The 21,559-nt window shown below is 43.3% G+C and overlaps 3 protein-coding genes across 3 annotated transcripts; all 3 read left to right on the top strand.

The window, feature by feature from the left end:
• Nucleotides 1-699: 699 nt before the first annotated feature.
• Nucleotides 700-12,655, top strand: LOC115678390 (pre-mRNA-processing-splicing factor 8A). The gene is made up of 25 exons (XM_030601772.2): nt 700-1,169; nt 1,803-1,926; nt 2,024-2,116; nt 2,355-2,745; nt 3,434-3,920; nt 4,022-4,812; nt 4,940-5,025; nt 5,177-5,359; nt 5,473-5,787; nt 5,871-6,175; nt 6,258-6,712; nt 6,833-6,959; nt 7,072-7,313; nt 7,416-7,539; nt 7,617-7,806; nt 7,905-8,012; nt 8,151-8,404; nt 8,595-9,318; nt 9,417-9,671; nt 9,772-10,245; nt 10,717-10,878; nt 10,965-11,162; nt 11,422-11,700; nt 11,790-12,032; nt 12,246-12,655. The coding sequence occupies exons 1-25, from the start codon at nt 916-918 to the stop codon at nt 12,435-12,437; spliced, it is 7,056 nt and encodes a 2,351-aa protein (XP_030457632.1). The 5' UTR covers nt 700-915; the 3' UTR covers nt 12,438-12,655.
• Nucleotides 12,656-12,800: 145 nt separating this feature from the next.
• Nucleotides 12,801-15,640, top strand: LOC115678391 (SNF1-related protein kinase regulatory subunit gamma-like PV42b). Its single transcript, XM_030601773.2, has 3 exons — nt 12,801-13,515; nt 14,470-14,824; nt 15,167-15,640. Exons 1-3 carry the CDS (start codon nt 12,950-12,952, stop codon nt 15,506-15,508), a joined length of 1,263 nt encoding a protein of 420 aa, XP_030457633.1. The 5' UTR covers nt 12,801-12,949; the 3' UTR covers nt 15,509-15,640.
• Nucleotides 15,641-19,411: 3,771 nt separating this feature from the next.
• Nucleotides 19,412-21,378, top strand: LOC115678472 (phosphatidylcholine:diacylglycerol cholinephosphotransferase 1-like). The gene is made up of 3 exons (XM_030601873.2): nt 19,412-19,897; nt 20,201-20,338; nt 20,799-21,378. The coding sequence occupies exons 1-3, from the start codon at nt 19,475-19,477 to the stop codon at nt 21,120-21,122; spliced, it is 885 nt and encodes a 294-aa protein (XP_030457733.1). The 5' UTR covers nt 19,412-19,474; the 3' UTR covers nt 21,123-21,378.
• Nucleotides 21,379-21,559: the final 181 nt, after the last annotated feature.

The raw sequence follows: 21,559 nt of genomic DNA on the forward strand, positions 1-21,559 counted from the left end.
GCCGGCCACCAAAGTTGACATGGCCGTCTAATCATGTTAGAGTATGATGCGAAACTGGTTTTTTCAATGGTGGCTTGTCGTGCAAAGGCAAAATTCTCAAATGTGACTTGTCAAAGTAAGCAAAAGTTCGGGTCATTTTCTACCGCTGTCTTGTTCGTGAAGGCAAATTTACATTTTCCCATGTTATACTTTGGCATGGCCTAGCGGCCACCTTAGCTCGAACTGATTGGAAAATGAAGGCAAAGTTCAACGACCTAATTAAATATACTGAAAGCGCGACGACTCACTCGGTGAAAGTGGGGCAATTTGATGAAAAGAAGTAAAGCTTTTCCTTGTCCGATATGGAAAAAGTGGTGGTGGCGACTCGAAACCGTTGAGCAACTTTAGCCTCTCCGGCACCCCATTTGCATTTAATTCGGCCGACAATTCTTGGCCGTGCTTGGTAAGAACTACGTGATCCCCCATTTATCTAGGAGCAATTAGTAATTAAGCAGAGTTGATGGGCCGTCGCCAAGCAAAACCCCGGAACAGAAGATCCGGCCCACGACCCGTTTGGATCCTAAGGCGGTCCACACCCGCAACCGCCTCCGTCTTTCGGAGTCGGACCCGAGATAAGCAACTCGGGCTCCCCCTTGCACCGAAGATTTCGCAGATCCCACTTCTCTCATTTTCTCTGTAAAGAGAGAGAGAGAGAGAGAGAGAGAGAGCGCGCGCACAACGCAAACGCTAGAACAGTCTCCAGAGCAGAGTGTGCAGAGAGTATTGGCCTCGAGCTCTCTCGAGCCGCCGCCGTTCATCCCCTCTCGATCTTCTCCCTCTTCGCCCTGCTCGCATACAGCTCCGTGTGCCGAGAGCCGCGGGGCTCGACCGAACTGCCCGGGTTGGGGGGGGGGTTTTTTCTAGGGTTTTGGAGCCATGTGGAACAGCGCCGGCAACGGCCAGATTGCGCCGCCGGGGACCAGCGGCCCGTCCGCGATCCCGCCGCCGCCCGCGCCGCAGCCCTCGTACACCGTCCTGCCCTCGCCCGCCGAGGCCGAGGCCAGGCTCGAGGAGAAGGCCCGGAAATGGATGCAGCTCAACTCGAAGCGGTACGGGGACAAGAGGAAGTTCGGGTTCGTGGAGACGCAGAAGGAGGACATGCCTCCCGAGCACGTCCGGAAGATCATTCGGTGAGTTCTCTTCCGGATGTTTTGCTCGGATAATACCTTTTGTTGTTATAAGCCATGTGTTCCATTGATGATTTTCTCTCGAAAGTTGGTAATACTCTGGTGTTGATGGTGCTTAAATAGGTTGTTTCTTTGGTTGGGTATGTAATTTTGGGGGGTTTCTTGATGTTTTCTGAGTTGCAGGGGTTGTATTTTTTTGTACGTTTGCATAAGGGTTAGGGCAATGGCTCGCCTCTCTGTCCCTCTCTGCCGCTTTCATCTCATTATTTGCAATATGGATAATTGTATTTCCCGAAGCTTGCTTGTGAATTGTGTCATTTCTAAGACGGCCTTCGAGTTTGATATGCTGGGTCTGTTTGGGGCTTTCACTAGAAGACCATACTATGGAAAGGCTTCATAGTACTACTATCTGGGTTTTGAACGTTAGGTTTTCACTTGCTGGTTTTATCTTATAGTGATAAAGCCATTGGCACGATGCGTGTTCCGGTTAGAGTCACGCTACATTTAAGAATATCTTTTGGAAGCTCTTCTCATGTCGAATCAAGATATTGGCTTAAAATTGGGCTCTAGCTTTTGTTTCCCCAGGTAATCTTATTGAAAAATATATTGCTAAGAAGCTTTCTGCAATTGTGGCAGGGACCATGGGGACATGTCCTCTAAAAAATATCGCCATGACAAACGTGTATACCTTGGAGCTTTGAAGTTCGTCCCCCATGCAGTTTATAAGCTCCTTGAGAACATGCCCATGCCATGGGAGCAGGTAGTTATTTTTCCTCACTGCCTAAAAATAATTCATCGAAGTTTGAGTCTCCATGGTTCCTAGGTAGATTTAAATTTCACTGTTCGTGTTGCTGCAGGTTCGCGATGTGAAGGTTTTATACCATATTACCGGGGCAATAACATTTGTCAATGAAATACCTTGGGTTGTTGAGCCCATCTATCTAGCTCAGGTATGTTTTCATTTTATTACGTTCTTCTATTATTTTCCAGGTTCTTCTTTTGTATTAATTTGTAGAGTTTTCAACTGTTTGTTTATCTTGTGTCTTGTATACGGTACTTTTTCCTGGTGATACTTTACATTTGAGGGAACATGGCCACTTTTTCTGTTTTGGTTTAAATATTTACTTTTTATTGTTTAAAATCCCAGGCATGTAATTTTCTTACGCATATTTTGAACTAATTTTTCAGTGGGGTACAATGTGGATCATGATGCGAAGGGAAAAAAGGGATAGAAGGCATTTCAAGAGAATGCGGTTTCCACCTTTTGACGATGAGGAACCTCCTTTGGATTATGCTGATAATCTGTTGGATGTCGATCCTCTGGAGCCGATTCAGTTGGAGTTAGATGAAGAAGAAGATTCGGCTGTATGTACTTGGTTTTATGACCATAAGCCTCTTGTGAAAACAAAGCTTATAAATGGTCCGAGTTACCGGAAGTGGCATCTTTCTCTGCCAATTATGGCCACCCTCCATCGGCTAGCAGGGCAGCTTCTTTCTGATTTGATTGACCGCAACTACTTTTATCTGTTTGATATGGAATCCTTTTTCACTGCTAAAGCACTGAACATGTGCATACCAGGTATGCTTCTCGCGCTGAGCTTGAGGATTTCTGTCTTTTCAACTTTTTATTTCTCTGCGGAACAGTGTTCTCTTTTAGTGCTATGGACAGTTAGGTAGAAATTAATTATGGATCCTATGTCTCTGTTTCTTTAAGATTCAACACTATTGGCGGTACCTTTTGGAAGTTGGAGGTAGCATAGAGTTGAAACGTGGTGTTTGAACTTGTAGTTGCTTAAGTCATACTTGGATCGTTGTGGTCAAAGTTCATGCAAAGATGCCATGATACGTATTTAGATAAATATTATCAATAAGAGATGCTCTATGGAGCTCATTGAGGATGTCTCTGGGGAGGTGCATTTTCATTGTGTGAGAGATTAAGTTGCTTTCTTGCTGTGTATGAAACCGACTCTTGCATAGCTCATTGTGTGATTGAAGCTTGGCAATCAGAATTTTACTGCTTTTATTTTTAAGGTTTCTTTCACTATGGCTTTGATCTCTACTATGAAATTTGACGACTAATAGAAGTAGTGAGAATATCAGCCATGCCTGAATAAATGTTCGTTCAATGTCTCAAGTTGTAGCCATTTTTTGCTCTTCGATGCTTTATTTTCTGCTATGCAATGCAATACTCCCTCGAGTAATGACATGATACGTTACATGTTAATATTTAAGTTATAGTTTAAGTTTTGACGGTCTTCATCTTGCAGGAGGTCCTAAGTTTGAGCCACTGTACCGGGATATGGAAAAGGGAGATGAGGATTGGAATGAGTTCAATGACATTAACAAACTCATTATTCGATCTCCTCTTAGGACAGAATACAGGATTGCATTTCCACATCTTTACAACAATAGGCCTCGGAAAGTAAAGCTTTGTATATACCATACTCCCATGGTCATGTATATAAAGACTGAGGATCCCGATTTACCAGCCTTCTATTATGATCCTTTGATTCATCCTATTACTAGCATAAACAAGGAGCGGCGCGAGAAAAAGGCATATGATGATGAGGATGAGGATGATTTCTCCTTGCCCGAAGGCGTTGAACCTCTGCTGAATGAAACCCAGCTTTATACCGACACCACAGCTGCAGGAATCTCGTTGTTATTTGCCCCCCGCCCTTTCAACACAAGATCCGGGCGCATGCGGCGGGCTGAAGATATACCCCTTGTGTCAGAGTGGTACAAGGAGCACTGGTAATGTCTTCATTGTTTTGGAGAATTCTTTTGATGTTTGATTTCCTTACATCTAGCATAGGAATCTAAATCTGTGTGATTTTTATTTTTCTTATGCACAGTCCTCCAACATATCCCGTAAAAGTTCGAGTAAGCTATCAAAAACTGTTGAAATGTTTCGTCTTGAATGAGCTACATCATCGACCTCCTAAGGCTCAGAAGAAGAAGCATTTGTTCCGGTCTCTTCAGGCAACCAAGTTTTTCCAGACTACTGAGCTGGATTGGGCGGAGGCGGGCCTGCAAGTATGTAAACAGGGCTACAACATGTTGAATCTGTTGATACACAGGAAGAATTTGAACTATCTTCACCTTGACTACAATTTCAATCTGAAGCCAGTGAAGACTCTCACGACAAAAGAAAGGAAGAAATCACGATTCGGTAATGCATTTCATCTCTGTCGTGAGATTCTGCGTCTTACAAAGCTTGTGGTTGATGCCAATGTCCAGTTCAGACTCGGGAATGTGGATGCATTCCAATTGGCTGATGGTTTGCAGTATACATTTTCACACGTTGGACAGTTGACTGGCATGTATAGATATAAGTATCGACTGATGAGGCAGATTAGGATGTGTAAAGACCTGAAGCACTTAATTTACTATCGCTTCAATACGGGGCCCGTGGGGAAGGGACCTGGATGTGGTTTCTGGGCACCAATGTGGAGGGTGTGGCTGTTCTTTCTGCGTGGTATAGTACCTTTGCTTGAAAGGTGGTTAGGGAACTTATTGGCGCGTCAGTTTGAAGGACGCCATTCGAAAGGGGTTGCTAAGACTGTAACAAAGCAACGGGTGGAAAGTCATTTTGATCTAGAGCTTCGAGCTGCTGTTATGCATGATGTTCTTGATGCCATGCCAGGTAATAACATGATCATTCACCAATTATTTGGTTACATATCTGTGTCCACTCTGTTTGATTTGATGTTTCATAGCTGGATTATCTTTCAGTGTGTCTAACATGTGAATCTTGATTTGTTTTATTGCAGAGGGCATTAAGCAGAATAAAGCGAGGACCATTTTGCAGCATCTTAGTGAAGCATGGCGCTGTTGGAAAGCCAATATTCCTTGGAAGGTACTGTGTGGGAAACTGTTACTTTTCGTTCTTTAAATTGAAATTATATTGAAATGAAGCAGTGTGCTATTCTCTGTTTTTTTTTTTCTGCATAACTTGTCATGCCTTGCTTTATCTTATGCTTTCCATGCCTCATCTTGATCATCCACAGGTTCCTGGTCTTCCAGTTCCCATTGAGAACATGATTCTTCGTTATGTTAAATCGAAAGCTGATTGGTGGACAAATGTTGCGCATTATAATCGTGAACGTATAAGAAGAGGTGCAACAGTTGATAAGACTGTGTGTCGGAAAAATCTTGGAAGATTAACTCGCCTATGGTTGAAGGCTGAGCAGGTATGGTTTTGCATTGTAGTTTGTGTTGATGGTTACTTGGTGTAACTTCCATTGTTTGTGTTTGCACTTGTCCTCTTACGAATCAATCATTTGATCTATTTTTGCTACTGCAGGAACGACAACATAATTATCTGAAAGATGGGCCATATGTCACACCAGAAGAAGCTGTGGCAATTTATACCACGACTGTTCACTGGTTGGAATCAAGAAAGTTCTCTCCCATTCCTTTCCCTCCGTTGTCATACAAGCATGATACGAAGCTGCTTATTTTGGCTCTAGAGAGGTTAAAGGAATCTTACAGTGTTGCCGTGAGATTGAATCAGTTGCAGAGAGAGGAGTTGGGTCTCATTGAACAAGCATATGATAATCCTCATGAAGCTTTGTCACGAATAAAGCGTCACTTGCTTACACAGCGTGCCTTTAAAGAAGTAAGTTTTTGATGACATCATAGGCCGGTTTGATCATATGATTCGCCATTTTGCTTGGATTTGACAGAATTTTTCTTTTGCAGGTGGGCATTGAGTTTATGGACCTGTATAGCTATTTGATTCCTGTGTATGAGATTGAGCCTCTTGAGAAGATCACTGATGCATATCTTGACCAGTATCTGTGGTATGAAGGTGATAAACGTCATCTGTTTCCTAATTGGATTAAGCCTGCAGATTCAGAACCACCTCCGCTCTTAGTTTATAAGTGGTGTCAGGGTATTAATAACTTACAGAGTGTTTGGGATACAAGCGAGGGGCAGTGTGTAGTCATGCTTCAAACCAAGTTCGAGAAGTTCTTTGAAAAGATAGACTTGACAATGTTAAATAGGTAATCTTCTGCAGTCTTTTGTCTGTGATGTCATTTGGATTCCCCGTGCTTTAACTAACGTGGTTTTTGTGCAATGTTGCAGGCTTCTTCGCTTAGTTCTTGATCACAACATTGCTGATTATGTGACTGCGAAAAACAACGTTGTCCTTTCTTACAAGGATATGAGCCATACAAACTCTTATGGTCTTATAAGGGGACTTCAGTTTGCTTCCTTTGTTGTCCAGTATTACGGACTCGTGTTGGATCTACTGCTTCTGGGATTGACTCGGGCTAGTGAGATTGCTGGTCCACCGCAGATGCCAAATGAGTTCATTACTTATTGGGACACAAAAGTTGAGACCAGACATCCCATTCGGTTGTATTCTCGCTACATAGACAAAGTTCATATCCTGTTTAGATTCACTCACGAGGAAGCCCGTGACCTTATCCAGCGGTACCTTACTGAACATCCTGACCCCAATAACGAAAACATGGTCGGCTACAATAACAAGAAATGCTGGCCCAGAGATGCAAGGATGAGGCTTATGAAACATGATGGTAACGAATTCATCTAGAATTTACAACTATCCAACTGTTTGTATTCTTTCGACCAAAAAAAATTTGTATTCTGTGTAGATGTCAGAATTACTAATACTGTCTTTGGATTTTTTTTTTCAGTTAATCTTGGGAGAAGTGTTTTCTGGGACATGAAGAATCGTCTTCCTAGAAGTATTACAACCTTGGAGTGGGAGAACAGTTTTGTTTCTGTTTACAGCAAGGACAATCCCAACTTGCTATTCAGCATGTATGTATTTCTAAAATTTGCCTAGACTGCATTTGTCTTCAGATTGAATTAGAGTTGTTTCCTACTTGCTTCCAACTAAAAAATCATGCAATGCATTTCTTGTGATCCTTAGGTGTGGGTTTGAAGTCCGCATACTGCCAAAGATAAGAATGACGCAGGAAGCGTTTAGCAATACCAGGGATGGTGTTTGGAATTTGCAAAATGAGCAGACCAAAGAACGGACAGCAGTTGCATTTTTGCGGGTTGATGACGAACACATGAAAGTTTTCGAGAATCGTGTGAGGCAAATTCTGATGTCCTCTGGGTCAACGACATTCACCAAGATTGTCAACAAATGGAATACTGCCCTCATAGGTACTTTTTGTTGTTTGATACCCTTTCTTCATTTTCAGTAATCAATTATTGTTAATGGGAATGTTAATATGTTCTCCTTTGTGAACTTTATGTATCCTGCAGGACTCATGACATACTTCCGTGAAGCTACTGTGCATACACAAGAGCTTTTGGATTTGCTGGTCAAATGCGAGAACAAAATCCAAACGCGTATCAAGATCGGATTGAATTCTAAAATGCCTAGCAGGTAATTGTCTTATCATCTGACAAGTTAGAGAAATTGCACTTTGCCGGCTTGACTTTTAATTCTCCACTTTCATTCAGGTTTCCTCCTGTCATTTTTTACACTCCGAAGGAAATTGGAGGTCTTGGTATGCTGTCAATGGGTCATATATTGATTCCACAAAGCGATCTGCGATACAGCAAGCAAACTGATGTTGGTGTAACCCATTTTAGAAGTGGAATGAGTCATGAGGAGGATCAATTGATACCGAATCTTTATCGCTACATACAGGTATAGCATGATTTATGCCCTCTGTAATTACTTTCAGTTGGATGAGGTCATATGTTATGTGTTTTCTAATTCTTGTGGCTGCGCCAAATTTTTCACAGCCATGGGAAAGTGAGTTCATTGATTCACAGCGAGTATGGGCTGAATATGCCTTGAAGAGGCAAGAAGCACAGGCACAAAACAGGCGTTTAACTTTGGAGGATTTGGAGGTGAGCATTAGAATTTGCGGCTCTCTATATGTTTATCTTTTTTGTTTATAGTCTTTAAATTTAGTAGGTGGTAAATTGAAGTTCTGATTCATATTTTTGATTGTTATGCTTATACAAATTTCCTGCCTTTTCTCTTAGGATTCATGGGACAGGGGGATACCTCGTATAAATACACTGTTTCAGAAGGATAGGCATACGCTTGCGTATGACAAAGGATGGAGGGTACGGACTGATTTCAAGCAGTACCAGGTCCTGAAGCAAAACCCTTTTTGGTGGACACACCAAAGGCACGATGGTAAACTTTGGAACTTGAATAACTATCGGACTGATGTTATCCAAGCTCTTGGAGGTGTTGAAGGGATCCTGGAGCACACCTTATTCAAAGGAACATAGTAAGTTTGGAGATTACTGTTCCATTAGCTCCTATCTTTATAATTTCTTGAGGAGCATAATAGTCCAATGGAAAATTTCGTTGCCTACTACTGAAATTGGAGCTTGCATATGTTATTTCCATCTACTTTCTGACTAATTGATTTATTGGTGTCGAAGTCCTTACTAACTCTTTTATCCTTGAAATTCCAGTTTTCCAACATGGGAAGGTCTCTTTTGGGAAAAGGCATCCGGTTTTGAAGAGTCGATGAAGTACAAAAAGTTGACAAATGCACAGAGATCTGGTCTGAACCAGATTCCAAATCGTAGGTTTACCTTGTGGTGGTCGCCTACAATTAATAGAGCAAATGTTTATGTGGGTTTCCAAGTGCAGTTGGATCTCACTGGGATATTTATGCACGGGAAGATTCCTACTTTGAAGATATCTCTAATCCAGATATTCCGTGCTCATTTGTGGCAAAAGATCCATGAGAGTGTTGTTATGGATCTTTGCCAAGTTCTCGACCAGGAGTTGGATGCATTAGAAATTGAAACTGTCCAGAAGGAAACTATCCACCCAAGGAAGAGTTACAAAATGAATAGTTCTTGTGCTGACATTCTCCTCTTTGCTGCTCATAGATGGCCAATGTCGAAGCCCAGTCTTGTGGCTGAATCTAAGGATGTTTTTGACCAAAAAGCAAGCAATAAGTATTGGATAGACGTACAGCTTCGCTGGGGAGATTATGATTCTCACGATATTGAGCGTTACACGAGAGCCAAATTCATGGACTATACGACGGATAATATGTCTATATATCCATCTCCAACTGGTGTTATGATTGGACTTGATCTTGCTTATAACTTGCATTCTGCATTTGGTAATTGGTTTCCTGGTTCCAAACCACTGCTTGCACAGGCTATGAATAAGATTATGAAGGTAGTTTACTGTTACATATTGCAAAAGTTGTGCGGATCCTGTTTATCTAATTCTATTTGTTCATTGTCCTAAATGATCATTGTATGTCCTTTGTGCAGTCAAATCCAGCATTGTATGTTCTCCGAGAGCGCATAAGGAAAGGTTTGCAGCTCTATTCTTCAGAGCCTACAGAGCCATACTTGTCATCTCAGAATTATGGAGAGATTTTCAGTAACCAAATAATATGGTTCGTTGATGACACTAATGTTTATCGTGTCACAATTCACAAGACATTCGAGGGAAATCTGACTACAAAGCCCATCAATGGTGCCATTTTCATATTCAATCCAAGGACTGGCCAGCTTTTCCTGAAGGTTTGTCATCTTGGAACATCATTTGCAATGAGTTCTTTTTTTATCCATGTGGGACAGTGAGAGCTTGGTTTACTGACTTTAATCTACTTTGATCATACAGGTCATTCATACAAGTGTTTGGGCTGGGCAAAAGCGTCTAGGTCAGCTGGCCAAGTGGAAAACAGCAGAAGAAGTAGCTGCTCTTGTGCGTTCTTTGCCTGTTGAAGAACAACCAAAGCAGATTATCGTCACTCGGAAGGGGATGCTTGATCCTTTGGAGGTTCACTTGTTGGATTTCCCCAATATTGTTATTAAAGGGAGTGAGCTGCAACTACCATTCCAAGCTTGCTTGAAAATAGAAAAATTTGGTGATCTGATTTTGAAGGCAACAGAGCCTCAAATGGTTCTGTTTAACATATATGATGACTGGCTGAAGAGCATATCATCCTACACTGCATTCTCTCGTCTCATTTTGATTCTCCGTGCTCTTCATGTGAACAATGAGAAGGCTAAAATGTTGCTAAAGCCCGATAAGACAGTTGTCACCGAACCTCATCATATTTGGCCATCTCTCACTGATGATCAGTGGATGAAGGTAATGTGATTCTTTTACTCTCTTCTAGTTGTGAGACTGGTAGAATGATAGCATCTGCTCTGTAATGTAGGTTGCAAATTTTGCCAGAAATGTTACTCTTTTTTGTACTAAATGTTAGAATGATTATGTATGACTGCAGTTTTTTTGGGTTAAGGACAATCGTTCGTCTCTTTCTGATAATGGCATGTGTATATGTGAAATCATAATGTTGGAGATATCATGTGCTTGCATTATTGGAAGGAAGTTCATGTATAAGTTTTCTTCTTGATATTATGCCTTTAATTGCTATTTGATGTTGCAATCATTTGGCTGGTAAAAGTAAACAAACCTCCTATATTCTCTTCTGTTACTATGATTATTTTTTAGAAAAAAAAAATACTTTTGTTTTGCTTTGTGCAAATTTAGCTATAACTTATTTCCTCCTGTTTTAAAATGTATAATGACAGTTCAAGTATACTTTGTCATGTGCAGGTTGAAGTAGCCTTGAGAGACTTGATTCTCTCAGATTATGCTAAGAAGAACAACGTGAATACTTCAGCTCTCACACAGTCTGAGATTCGTGATATTATACTTGGTGCTGAGATTACCCCTCCATCTCAACAGAGGCAGCAAATTGCCGAAATTGAGAAACAGGTACCGTATGACTTAGTTATGGAGAAGTGTTAAAATATTGGTCTGTGTCTCTGGCCTAGTTTGCTGACTCGGTAATATATATTCAGGCAAAAGAAGCCAGTCAGCTTACGGCAGTCACAACAAGGACCACCAATGTGCATGGTGATGAACTGATTGTGACCACTACAAGTCCTTATGAACAAGCTGCATTTGGGTCTAAGACTGACTGGCGTGTGAGGGCAATATCGGCGACCAATCTTTATCTTCGAGTGAACCACATATATGTTAATTCAGAGGACATAAAGGTATGTTCATTGCCCTAATCTTCTTAGCATTTGACTGGTGATTCTTTTGGTAGGCAATTAAAAAGGGGAAGCATTACGTACCTTGAGACCTCCTGTTATTGGTTGGTGAAAATTGAGGGAAAAGGTTCAATTTGTACTCCATCTGTGTGTAGCGTGTACAGAGGCTATTGAATTCTAAGGAACTTATAAAGACAGTAAGGTAGCAAAATGTCATAGTTTTTGCTATTTACTTATATATTCTTTCAACTTGGTGATGCAGGAGACGGGATATACTTATATCATGCCCAAGAACATATTGAAGAAATTTATCTGCATAGCAGATCTGCGAACTCAGATTGCTGGGTACTTGTATGGTATAAGCCCACCCGATAATCCTCAGGTCAAAGAAATTCGCTGTATCGCTATGCCACCTCAATGGGGAACACATCAGCAAGTGAATCTTCCGAGTGCACTCCCTGAGCATGATTTCCTAAATGACTTGGAGCCATTGGGGTGGATGCACACACAACCAAATGAGCTTCCACAGTTATCACCTCAAGTATGATCAAGTGCTCATTTAGTGTCGCTGATCTTGTGAATTGATATAAGGAGTCTTGTGATCTCACTTGTGCTGCATTACTTTTGTAGGATCTAACTAATCATGCTCGGGTTCTGGAGAACAACAAGCAATGGGATGGGGAGAAGTGCATTATCCTGACATGCAGTTTCACGCCAGGTTCCTGCTCATTGACTGCTTACAAGCTCACCCCTTCAGGTTATGAATGGGGGCGTCTGAATAAAGACACCGGAAGCAATCCTGCTGGATACCTTCCTACTCACTACGAGAAGGTGCAGATGCTCCTGAGCGACAGGTTCCTTGGCTTTTACATGGTAAGAAAGAAGGATCATGAGAATGTTACAAATGCTTCTCACGGAACATAATTTGCATATCCCGTTAGAATTGTCCCGTTGGTCACATTGCTCACTGTCCTGAATATATCAGACCTTGGAGATCAATTAGCAATAATATCATTCTTCTCTATTGCATCCTTATCTGGTAATGACATAATCACTTACCTATTTCTCTTCCTGCTTTTAACGTAGATACCGGATAATGGCCCGTGGAACTACAACTTCATGGGGGTGAAGCACACATCAAGCATGAAGTTCGGAATGAAACTGGGGACGCCGAGAGAGTACTATCACGAGGACCACAGGCCCACTCACTTCTTGGAGTTCAGCAACATGGAAGAGGGCGACACCGCTGAGGGCGACCGTGAAGACACATTTTCTTAGGTCTTTGTAGAAACTCCTTTCGGGTTGTCTTTTGGATTGTTTAAAACCACCTTGTTGCACTGTACCCGCCCAAATAGGGGGCTCCTGAAATTTTGCAACGGCAACTGTTGTAAGCTTTTTATCCCACTCGCCTTTGAGAGTGAATGTATGTATGATACGTATCTTTAGTCAGCAAGAGCTCGTTTTTAGTTTAAAAAATGAGAAATAACATGGTGTATGACTGCGGTGTCGTGAAATTTAACTCTTACAGTTTTGCCCGCGAGATGTTCTGAATCCGATTTCATATGTTATCTCTCAGCAACGCTTTCCAGGGTTAGGATAATATTCCATTGGCTCTGTTTGATAGTTACACATGTACCCCCGGTTTTCAATTCGGTCTTTCCCTAAAATTATGACGAGGTGCTCCACGTGTCGATCTATTAGACTTTCATGACCCGTAACACTCCACGTGGCAAAAGTAGCATGATTTTCAAGCATCAAGCACGAGTCTGTTCGACACGTACGTGCAAAAAATGCAAACCCTCCGCACGCTTCTATGTTCTTCGACCTCCTTGCCAGCTCCTTCAATTTCACTCCTTATACGCACACACTCGCAAACTCGACCAGAAGCTACCACCGCCTCCAAAACAAACATGCAAGAAATCATGCAACGGAGCCCCGCCGGTTCATCCTCCACGCCCAAGCAACGCCTGAGAGAAGAGCCAGTCAGAGATCTGATCCTTCACAAGAGACAGCTCGTGGACGTCCCCTACACGGCGTCGCTCGCCGAGACCATGAACGCCCTCGTGATCAACCACGTTCTGGCGGTGCCGGTGGCGGCGCCGCCGGGGCGCTGGATCGGGGCGGGCGGGTCCATGATCATGGAGGCCGGCCAGGAGACCGGCGCCATAAGGAAGCAGTACATAGGGATAGTGACCATGCTTGATGTACTGGCTCACATAGCAGGAGATGATGATGGTGTTGAGAAAGCAAGTGATGATCAGAGGGGCTTAGAGAAGAAGATGGCTGCCCCGGTTTCGTCGATCATCGGGCATAATCTTGAAGGGCTCAGTCTCTGGACATTTAATCCTAATACTAAGTGAGTTCGACGTGCTTTTGGCTTGAGCCTTTCTACAAGTTCTATGTTATTTTTAGGGGAAGTATACGAGTGATTGTTCTTATATTTGTGTGAGAACTTGTGGAATAAAAATGGTTTCTTATATTTGACTTCTGTCTTTAGTTATTGTCTGCATGGTGGCTAAGTCTAGTATTAGAGTGATTGGAGGATCATTTAATGACCATCAGTTATGAAAAAGAGAACAATATATTATTTAAGAATTTCTTTATGAATGAAATAGTGAACACTTTGATTGAGTACATTGGACTAGGAGTTTACACAGGAACACAATTGGTCAAGCTGAATGGTTCGTGTAGTGACACGAGACGAGGTAATATACTAGGTAGTGTCGAGCTGCTTTCCTTGTTTTGTTATGAATCAATTGATGATTATAGTCCTCCTTTTGACAAGTGAAATTGTAAGCATCTACTTGCTTTTAGTAAGTGAAATCACATACCGCAAGAGTAGATGCGACTGTAATTGCGCGAAGGATCTACGTATTGGTTACTAAGTGCAATTTGAATGGTAATCACCAATAGTTGCTTACACGAGCCGACATGAATGGTATTGATTTTTCGTGCCCGTGCATTGATTTTTCCCCCTTTTTTTATGTACATGCCTTTTTAGTCGAAGCATATGCTGCAGTATAACATTATTTTCGTCTCAACACAAGTCTAGATGAGTCGTGATCTAGGCAAGTTACAGCTAGTATGCACACGTATGCAACAGCCACTCTTTTATCCTGGCATACGCAAATGACGGTAAACCAAAACCAGAATAGTATTAATCTGGATACTTGTCTTTAGAAATAGGGAACCAATAGTTGAAACTTTTTCCTGGTTTACAGTACATTTTAGAGATACTGATATCCTTTAGAAGCTTACGCTCCTACTACGTCATAAATCCTGGAAAAATTTCAAACATTGCGTGTTGCAGCATCCTGGATTGCATGGAAGTGCTTAGCAAAGGAATCCACAGAGCCCTTGTGCCGATAGACAGCCACATGGAGAACATTTCGGGAGTCGAGTTAGTGGAGGCCGCCCCTTCCTACCGAATGCTTACTCAAATGGATGTGGTCCGGTTCTTGAAGGACCATTTCTCCGAGATGGAAGGCATTGCAACACGCTCCATCAGGGAGTTAGGGGCGGTCAGTCGACATGTCTATGCGATCACGGACCGAACCAAAGTTATCGAGGCCATCAAGTGCATGAGAGCCGCTATGATTAATGCTGTTCCCATAGTTGCCTCAGAGGAATTCGAGCATGATCACAGCCAACTTTTGGATCTAGAAGTAAGTATGCACATCCTCTTTCCTTTTCTGTGTGGTTGTATAGAGTTTGACAGTTGAAGAGTAGATTAAGAAGCTCTGTTAAAGTCTTCCTCTGTTTTAGGGGAACTTAATGACTAAACATAGACACAGATATCCACGATGCGGTACATAATGTTAGCTTCAGACACAAGTTCAAAGTCTTGGTTAGCGGCTTAACGAGTGACTAATCGAATTAGCCAATTCGGCACCAAAATAGATGTCTGGCATTGCTTCTGTGTCTGCCTGTTTTGCTATCAAGTTGGGAAGCTGTCCCAAGTTGTTAAAATACCCAATTAACCAACACAAGTACGTCGCAATATTCAGGGCGAGGGTCGGAAGCTGCTGGGCACATTTTCGGCAACTGATTTGAGAGGGTGTCACTTGGCCACGCTGCGGTCCTGGTTGTCCACGACGGCGCTGGACTTCACCGAGAAGATCTCGAAGAGCCCTCTATACGCCGCCACCGCCGCCCCGGGGGAGGGGGGCACGAGGCCGAGAGAGCCCGTGACTTGCACCGACGGGTCGTCCCTTGCGGAAGCAATGGACAAGGCAGTGGATAAGCACGTGCATAGGGTCTGGGTTGTGGATCAACAGGGGTTGCTCACCGGCGTGGTTTCACTCACTGACATGATCCGAGTGTTGAGGGTTGCAATTTTGTCCGCTTAGCGTGCGCATGATCAAGACAAGAAAACTAACGTTATGTACCTCGTTGTATCCACGAGGAACAAAGACTAGAAATAATGCCCAAAATTTCTAAGGTCACAGTCTCTATCATTACTCATTTGTGCTTATCGAGTCTCTTGATTAGTTGGTTTTGATAATAATCATAGAGTTTCAGCTATGGAGAGAGATGGCATGAGCATTTAAGATTCGTTGTTAAGCGATGGGACAATACTTAGGATAATTCAGACAAAAACCGAGCTGAGGAGGCCTGGCACTTGCTTGTGAAACGAGAGATGTCGAATCATTTTCTCATCAAAACATGACCAGAGAGGTTGCGCTGGCGAAACTGAGATGATGGCGTAGATCCCACGAAGCCGTGCCGTGTCACGAGCATCATGCAAACGAGCCAAGTGCTGATTGGGAGGAAGTCCATTGAAATTCAATGTTACCTACTTCATTAAATAAAGGCGCAGTTAGTGCCGATTTGTTCGTTGATTGTCCCTAACGTACGGTCTTTCTTATTCTTGGTGAGACATGTCCCTTCCACGCAGATGTGTTTTCTTTTTACTCGTTGTTACTCCAAATCGGTCACTGAGCTAACCCAATTTGCTTCAGAAGTTGTGCCCGTTCAAGTAAGTACTGGGGTCTTGCCAAGAAATGCAATTGATAAGTAACCAACCACCTTCAATCAATTTAGTAGGCCTAGGGACCCAATTGATAGTAACTGGCTCATACATTTAGGCCACGGAGCTAATTGCGACGATTTCTTCATCGATCGAAGTCAATGAGTGTCATCGTAAGACATTGGTCAAGGTCGGTAGACGAGGAAAGCGACCTTTTTCCTACATTTTCACTCTATCCACTCCATTAGTTCACACCAATTTGGAGGTAAACGATAATCAAATGGGTACAAAGCTGATCAGGGGAAGTTAACCATCTCGTTTAAGAGTCTAAGAGAAGGTCCTGTAGTCGGCTAAGTTCGTATATCAGAAATTAAAATCAAACGTTAGGAAAAAACTAACCTGAAAGCAGTACAACCAAATAAGCAGAATGTTGATCCGAGCCCAACGAATTAACGTCGTGTCCTTAAGACGCAATTTGGCCCTCAATCGCACCGAGGATATTGGACAATCGTCTCCCAGGGATAGAACGGATCTCGTTCCTCCCGAGCGGTACGTATTCGGAGGACTCCAACGAACGCAATTTTGCAGAACAATCGCACCAAATGACAATGATGAAGTGAATATGCGTAGAGTGCGTCTAGGAAAAATGAATGCCACGAAGTGATATTTCTATTCCGAACTAAACTGTTCGGTCTTATTCAAGTGACGAAAAATGAAGAGTCGCGAGTTTTCGTGAATAGTTAGCCCTACTATTTAACAAAGTCCTGTTCAAAATAGTCATGCTCGAGTCAACCGAAAAGCACAAGGTTTCAAGATTTTCACTCAAATTAAATCAAAGGATGATAATAGGTGAATCTCTTCACCAATGACAAAGCTGTTAGCCCCATTCCGTCAACTTGGAGATCTGCGTTTGGTCGTTCGGATTCGAATAAAACAAGGTAGAATTAAAAATCCTCTAAATATCGATGATAATGTAATTCAATTATGCAGAAATTCAAAATCAAAGAATCTTATATTTTCATGATTCATTCACGACAATAGGGATAGAGGACATAAATTTATCCATTACAAAAATTTTGAGAAAATAATTGTTGCAAAAAATAAGAAAAATGAAGAAATCTAATTTTTCTCCCTTAACCCACTTTTGTCTTAAAGTATTTATCTGATGGATGATAGACTACAACCTTTCGTTATCTCGGGTGGAGAGAAGACTAGTCTTTTTATAGACTATTAATAGATGCCTTCCATAAGTGCCTTTCGTCAAAGCACATTCTATCTCCGTAAGAGTTGCAACTTTTCATATCCCATACATTTTTAGCACTTAAATAGTTATTAAATCATCAATTAATAATATCACTAAGTGTTTTCCATTAAAGCACATTTCATTTTCATAAGAGTTGCAACTTTTCATAACCGATACGTTTGTAGCATTTAAATAGTTATTAAATCATTAATTAATAATATCACGTGAGCCACAATTATTCTTATGTCGTTGGATGGTAGAAAATTCCATTATATATTTGGTGTAAATCTAAAATAAGTTTAGATATCTTTGAAAATCCCACTTGCCCAGTACAATCCCTCGTGGTATCCATACCTCACCGCTTGAGCTCCCTCACTAGCATTCTAGCATTGTCAAACCCGATCTCTTCAATCCTATGCACTCCTCCATTTCCACATCCAGGCAGTAGTTCTCGCTCAGCTTTATCGCATTAGAGTGGATTCGGATGCCGGCGAAGATGAACCTCGGGTCACCGAGGGTGTCGCGGAGTGATCGAGAGAGGTAGCAGGTGTGGCCGATGCATAGTGGATGCCTCGTGCGAAGTTCAGGTGCCACTTGATGTCGAAGCCAATAATTTGGGGATAGTGAGGAGCGGAGAGGAGGCTGACGGCACTGGGGTAGCAACTAAGGGGGGAGGACACGCCTCTGTTGTGGACAGACAACCTCGGAAGATTTAGCGCATTAGTGAAGGGACCCGAGTTTTTTGGTGGTGATAGTCATGCGACGTATAACTTCTCATTTCCACCCTCAATCGTTGGAACACGATGGCGATGACGATTGCACAATGGTTGAAAGTAATGATGAATGGTTGTCGTGGAGGTAATCCTTGAAAATTTTTATCCAATTCGGGTCTATCCTACTCTTACCCAAATTTCTTATTCTGTATTTTTTCTGAATGTATCCGGTTCAAAGGGAGGACATCAACAAATGCCCGATAGGATATCAAGATATCCTATCCCGGACTACCAATGATAGGGACGAAAGGATCATCGAAACCCACGATGGAAAAGAAGAAGTTGCACTCGTTGGATCGACGACCACTTTGCTCCCGTCGAAGTGGGCACGCGTCAACCGCGTCTAGCGGGGTCCCTCTCTCCCTCTCCCGTTACAATCGCACCCCACATCGGAAAGTCAAGAAACCACCACCACCGCCACCGCCACCGGCAACACCACCACCACCACCACCGCCACCGCCACCGGCAACACCACCACCTCCACCACTTCACACACTCTTTTGACCAATTCATGTAAAAAAAGAAAAAGATACAAATAATTAGGGGTGTGCAAAGGAATTGGGAACCGTCCGGACCGCTCGGAACCGGACCGGACCGGACCGGCCCGGAACCGGCGGTTCCCATGAGGACCGGTCCGGTTCCCCGTTCTAATTTACTGGAACCGGTAAGTACCGGTTCGGTTCCCGGTTCTAGGCATGGAATCGTCCACCCGCCTACCTGGATCAGATCGGTAATATATATATACATATATATAATTTTTTAGAAAAATTTCAACCAAAAAAAAAAAAGAAAACATTTTTAGAAAAATGAAAACCATAAAATCCCTAATCTAAAGCTCGATTCTCAACTCTTATCAACTCACGGCCGCACTTTTAGCCATTCATCACCTCCTTCTCTCACTCTCGGTCATCTCTATTTGTGTAAAACTTGGTGGGACCGGTTCCATGGACCCACCTGGAAACCTGATCGGACCCGCAATCCGGTTCCCGGATGGATCCATGGAACTGACGGGCGGTTTCCGATTTCAATTTTTTGGAATCGATTTTTAGTGGGCGGTTCCCGGTTCCATGTAAGGAACCGCCCGCCCGGACTACGCTCGCCCGTACAAATAATAACAGTGTTCCCTCAAGATCAATTCTTGATATCCCATAAATTAAATTATATTATATTAAATAAAAGAGAGAGAGAGAAGAAAATCCCTCTCGAGAACTCCGCCGTTTCCTTGCGCCCATTATATAACAACCACAGAAGGAGGCTTTCCCTCCATTGTCCCCCCCCCCCCCCACCACCCCACTCTTATCGCCGCCTTCCCCTCCACCCTCCAACCGCCATGAGCGTCATCACCGAGCACTCCCTCTCCCCCGCCCCCTGCGCCCTCAAGCACAGGATCAAGCCCCTCCCCAGCCCCCTCCTCAGGGGGCCCGACCCCGGCGACCCTGATCGCAAGAAGGACGCCACATGCATGGGCAAGAAGTCGGTCGTCGACGGCGGCGCCGGTGGCTCCGGCGCGATCTTCGGCCCGGCGTCATTCGTGAACTGGACGAGGCGGGACGTGGCCCACGTGGCGCGGCACCACTGGATCCCGTGCGCCTTCGCGGCGGGCCTGCTGTTCTTCATGGGGGTGGAGTACACGCTCCGCATGGTCCCGCCGTCGGCGCAGCCGTTCGACATCGGGTTCGTGGCCACGCGGCCCCTCCACCGGCTGCTCGCGTCGTCGCCGGAGCTCAACACCCTTTTGGCTGCTCTCAACACGGTACATTTATTACGTCGGACAAAAACAGATACAGCTGTTCTCTTTCCTCTTGTACGTGGTTGCATTCTACGTGCGTGAGCTGGATCTTGGGAGACGACATGCGAAGCGTCACCGGTTTCGCAATGCTCGTCCTCATTCCACATTTGACGATTCAGGCTTCAAACATTTTTCATGCATCCCCGTCAATAAACTGCAATAAATGCCGAATCAAGATAGTTCCAAAGTTACTGAATTCAAGGACCATGTATGTATAATATATATATGTTTATTGAATGATTTGCACGGTGTGTGGTGGGTGGGCAGGTGTTCGTGGGGATGCAGACGACGTACATCCTGTGGACGTGGCTGATAGAGGGCCGTCCCAGAGCGACCATCTCGGCGCTCTTCATGTTCACTTGCCGCGGCATTCTCGGATACTCCACTCAGCTCCCTCTTCCTCAGGTCCCCCATTCCTTCCTTCGTCGTCTCCTCTCTTTTAACTTTGCTTCTGTCTCTCTGTATTCATTGTACTTTGAGGCTTTCACAGCTCATGCATCGTGTGTGCTCTTAGGATCGATCGATCCTGTATTTGGGTATTTTTTATGGTATATCCCTCATCAATCGTGCTGAATGATGTCAATGTAATGAGGCTTTAAGGACTTGACTAAAACTACAATGAAATTTAACACAAATGATGTTACGGAAATGAGGGCGTCTTCGCACTTGTTTAGCCCCCTAGATCTGTCAAAAGCAAGATACCCAACAAAAAAACAAAGAAGTAGCTTTGATACTGAAACATTAATTCTTACTTGTTTTTGAAGTTAACTTTGTTGCCCTATGAATACTAATCTTTGCGGGTTTAAACCGATTTTTCGTTACGATGATCGAGTTTTTACGGGATTTGAAATTTTGTTCATTTCAGGGATTTTTGGGGTCGGGCGTGGACTTTCCAGTGGGCAATGTCTCCTTCTTTCTCTTCTTCTCCGGCCATGTCGCGGGCTCGGTGATAGCCTCCCTAGACATGAGGAGGATGCAGAGGTGGGAATTAGCATGGCTCTTCGACGCCCTCAATGTGCTTCAAGTGGTGAGGTTGCTGGGGACAAGAGGTCACTACACTATCGACTTGGCCGCCGGGATCGGCGCAGGGATTCTGTTCGACTCTCTCGCCGGAAAGTATGAAGAGAGCAAGAAGATGAACAAAGGTGGAATTGGCAATGGGATTTCAAAGGAGGCGCTCATGACTTGAGTTGAACACGCGTGGTGGACAAAAACAGCACATAAACGTGTACCGCGTAAGTTTGACCAGTTGCTGTAAAGGCTTTTGCTTTAGGGTGGGAAAAGCAAAGGAAAAATTCACAAGAAAAGAAAAATTGTAGGGAATGGCTGCTCAGAAAATTTTTTTTGCCTGTGAATTTTCACTTTCTTTTTTTGTATTTAGTTCTTTTACTGATGACATTCTAGTTATCTTTTCTTCTAAGTTAATTAAATTCTTTAATCAACCATTGGAATTTGCTCCAGTGGCTACCTTTTCTACTTGGGGAAGGGAGCTACTTGGGAAGGAAGAGGTGGGGAGTTCGATTCCTCACTTTTTTAGGGAGTCTTGGGGTGGGGACGTTTAGCTTCAGATGTGGGTTTCGACTTCCACGTTTTGTATTTTGCAAAAAAACAGGGCAAAAGTCTAAA

This window comes from Syzygium oleosum, unplaced genomic scaffold (genome assembly GCF_021117445.2).
Source record: "Syzygium oleosum isolate NSW1041296 unplaced genomic scaffold, Sole_v2.1 Sole_v2.05, whole genome shotgun sequence".
Taxonomy (NCBI): Eukaryota; Viridiplantae; Streptophyta; class Magnoliopsida; order Myrtales; family Myrtaceae; genus Syzygium; species Syzygium oleosum.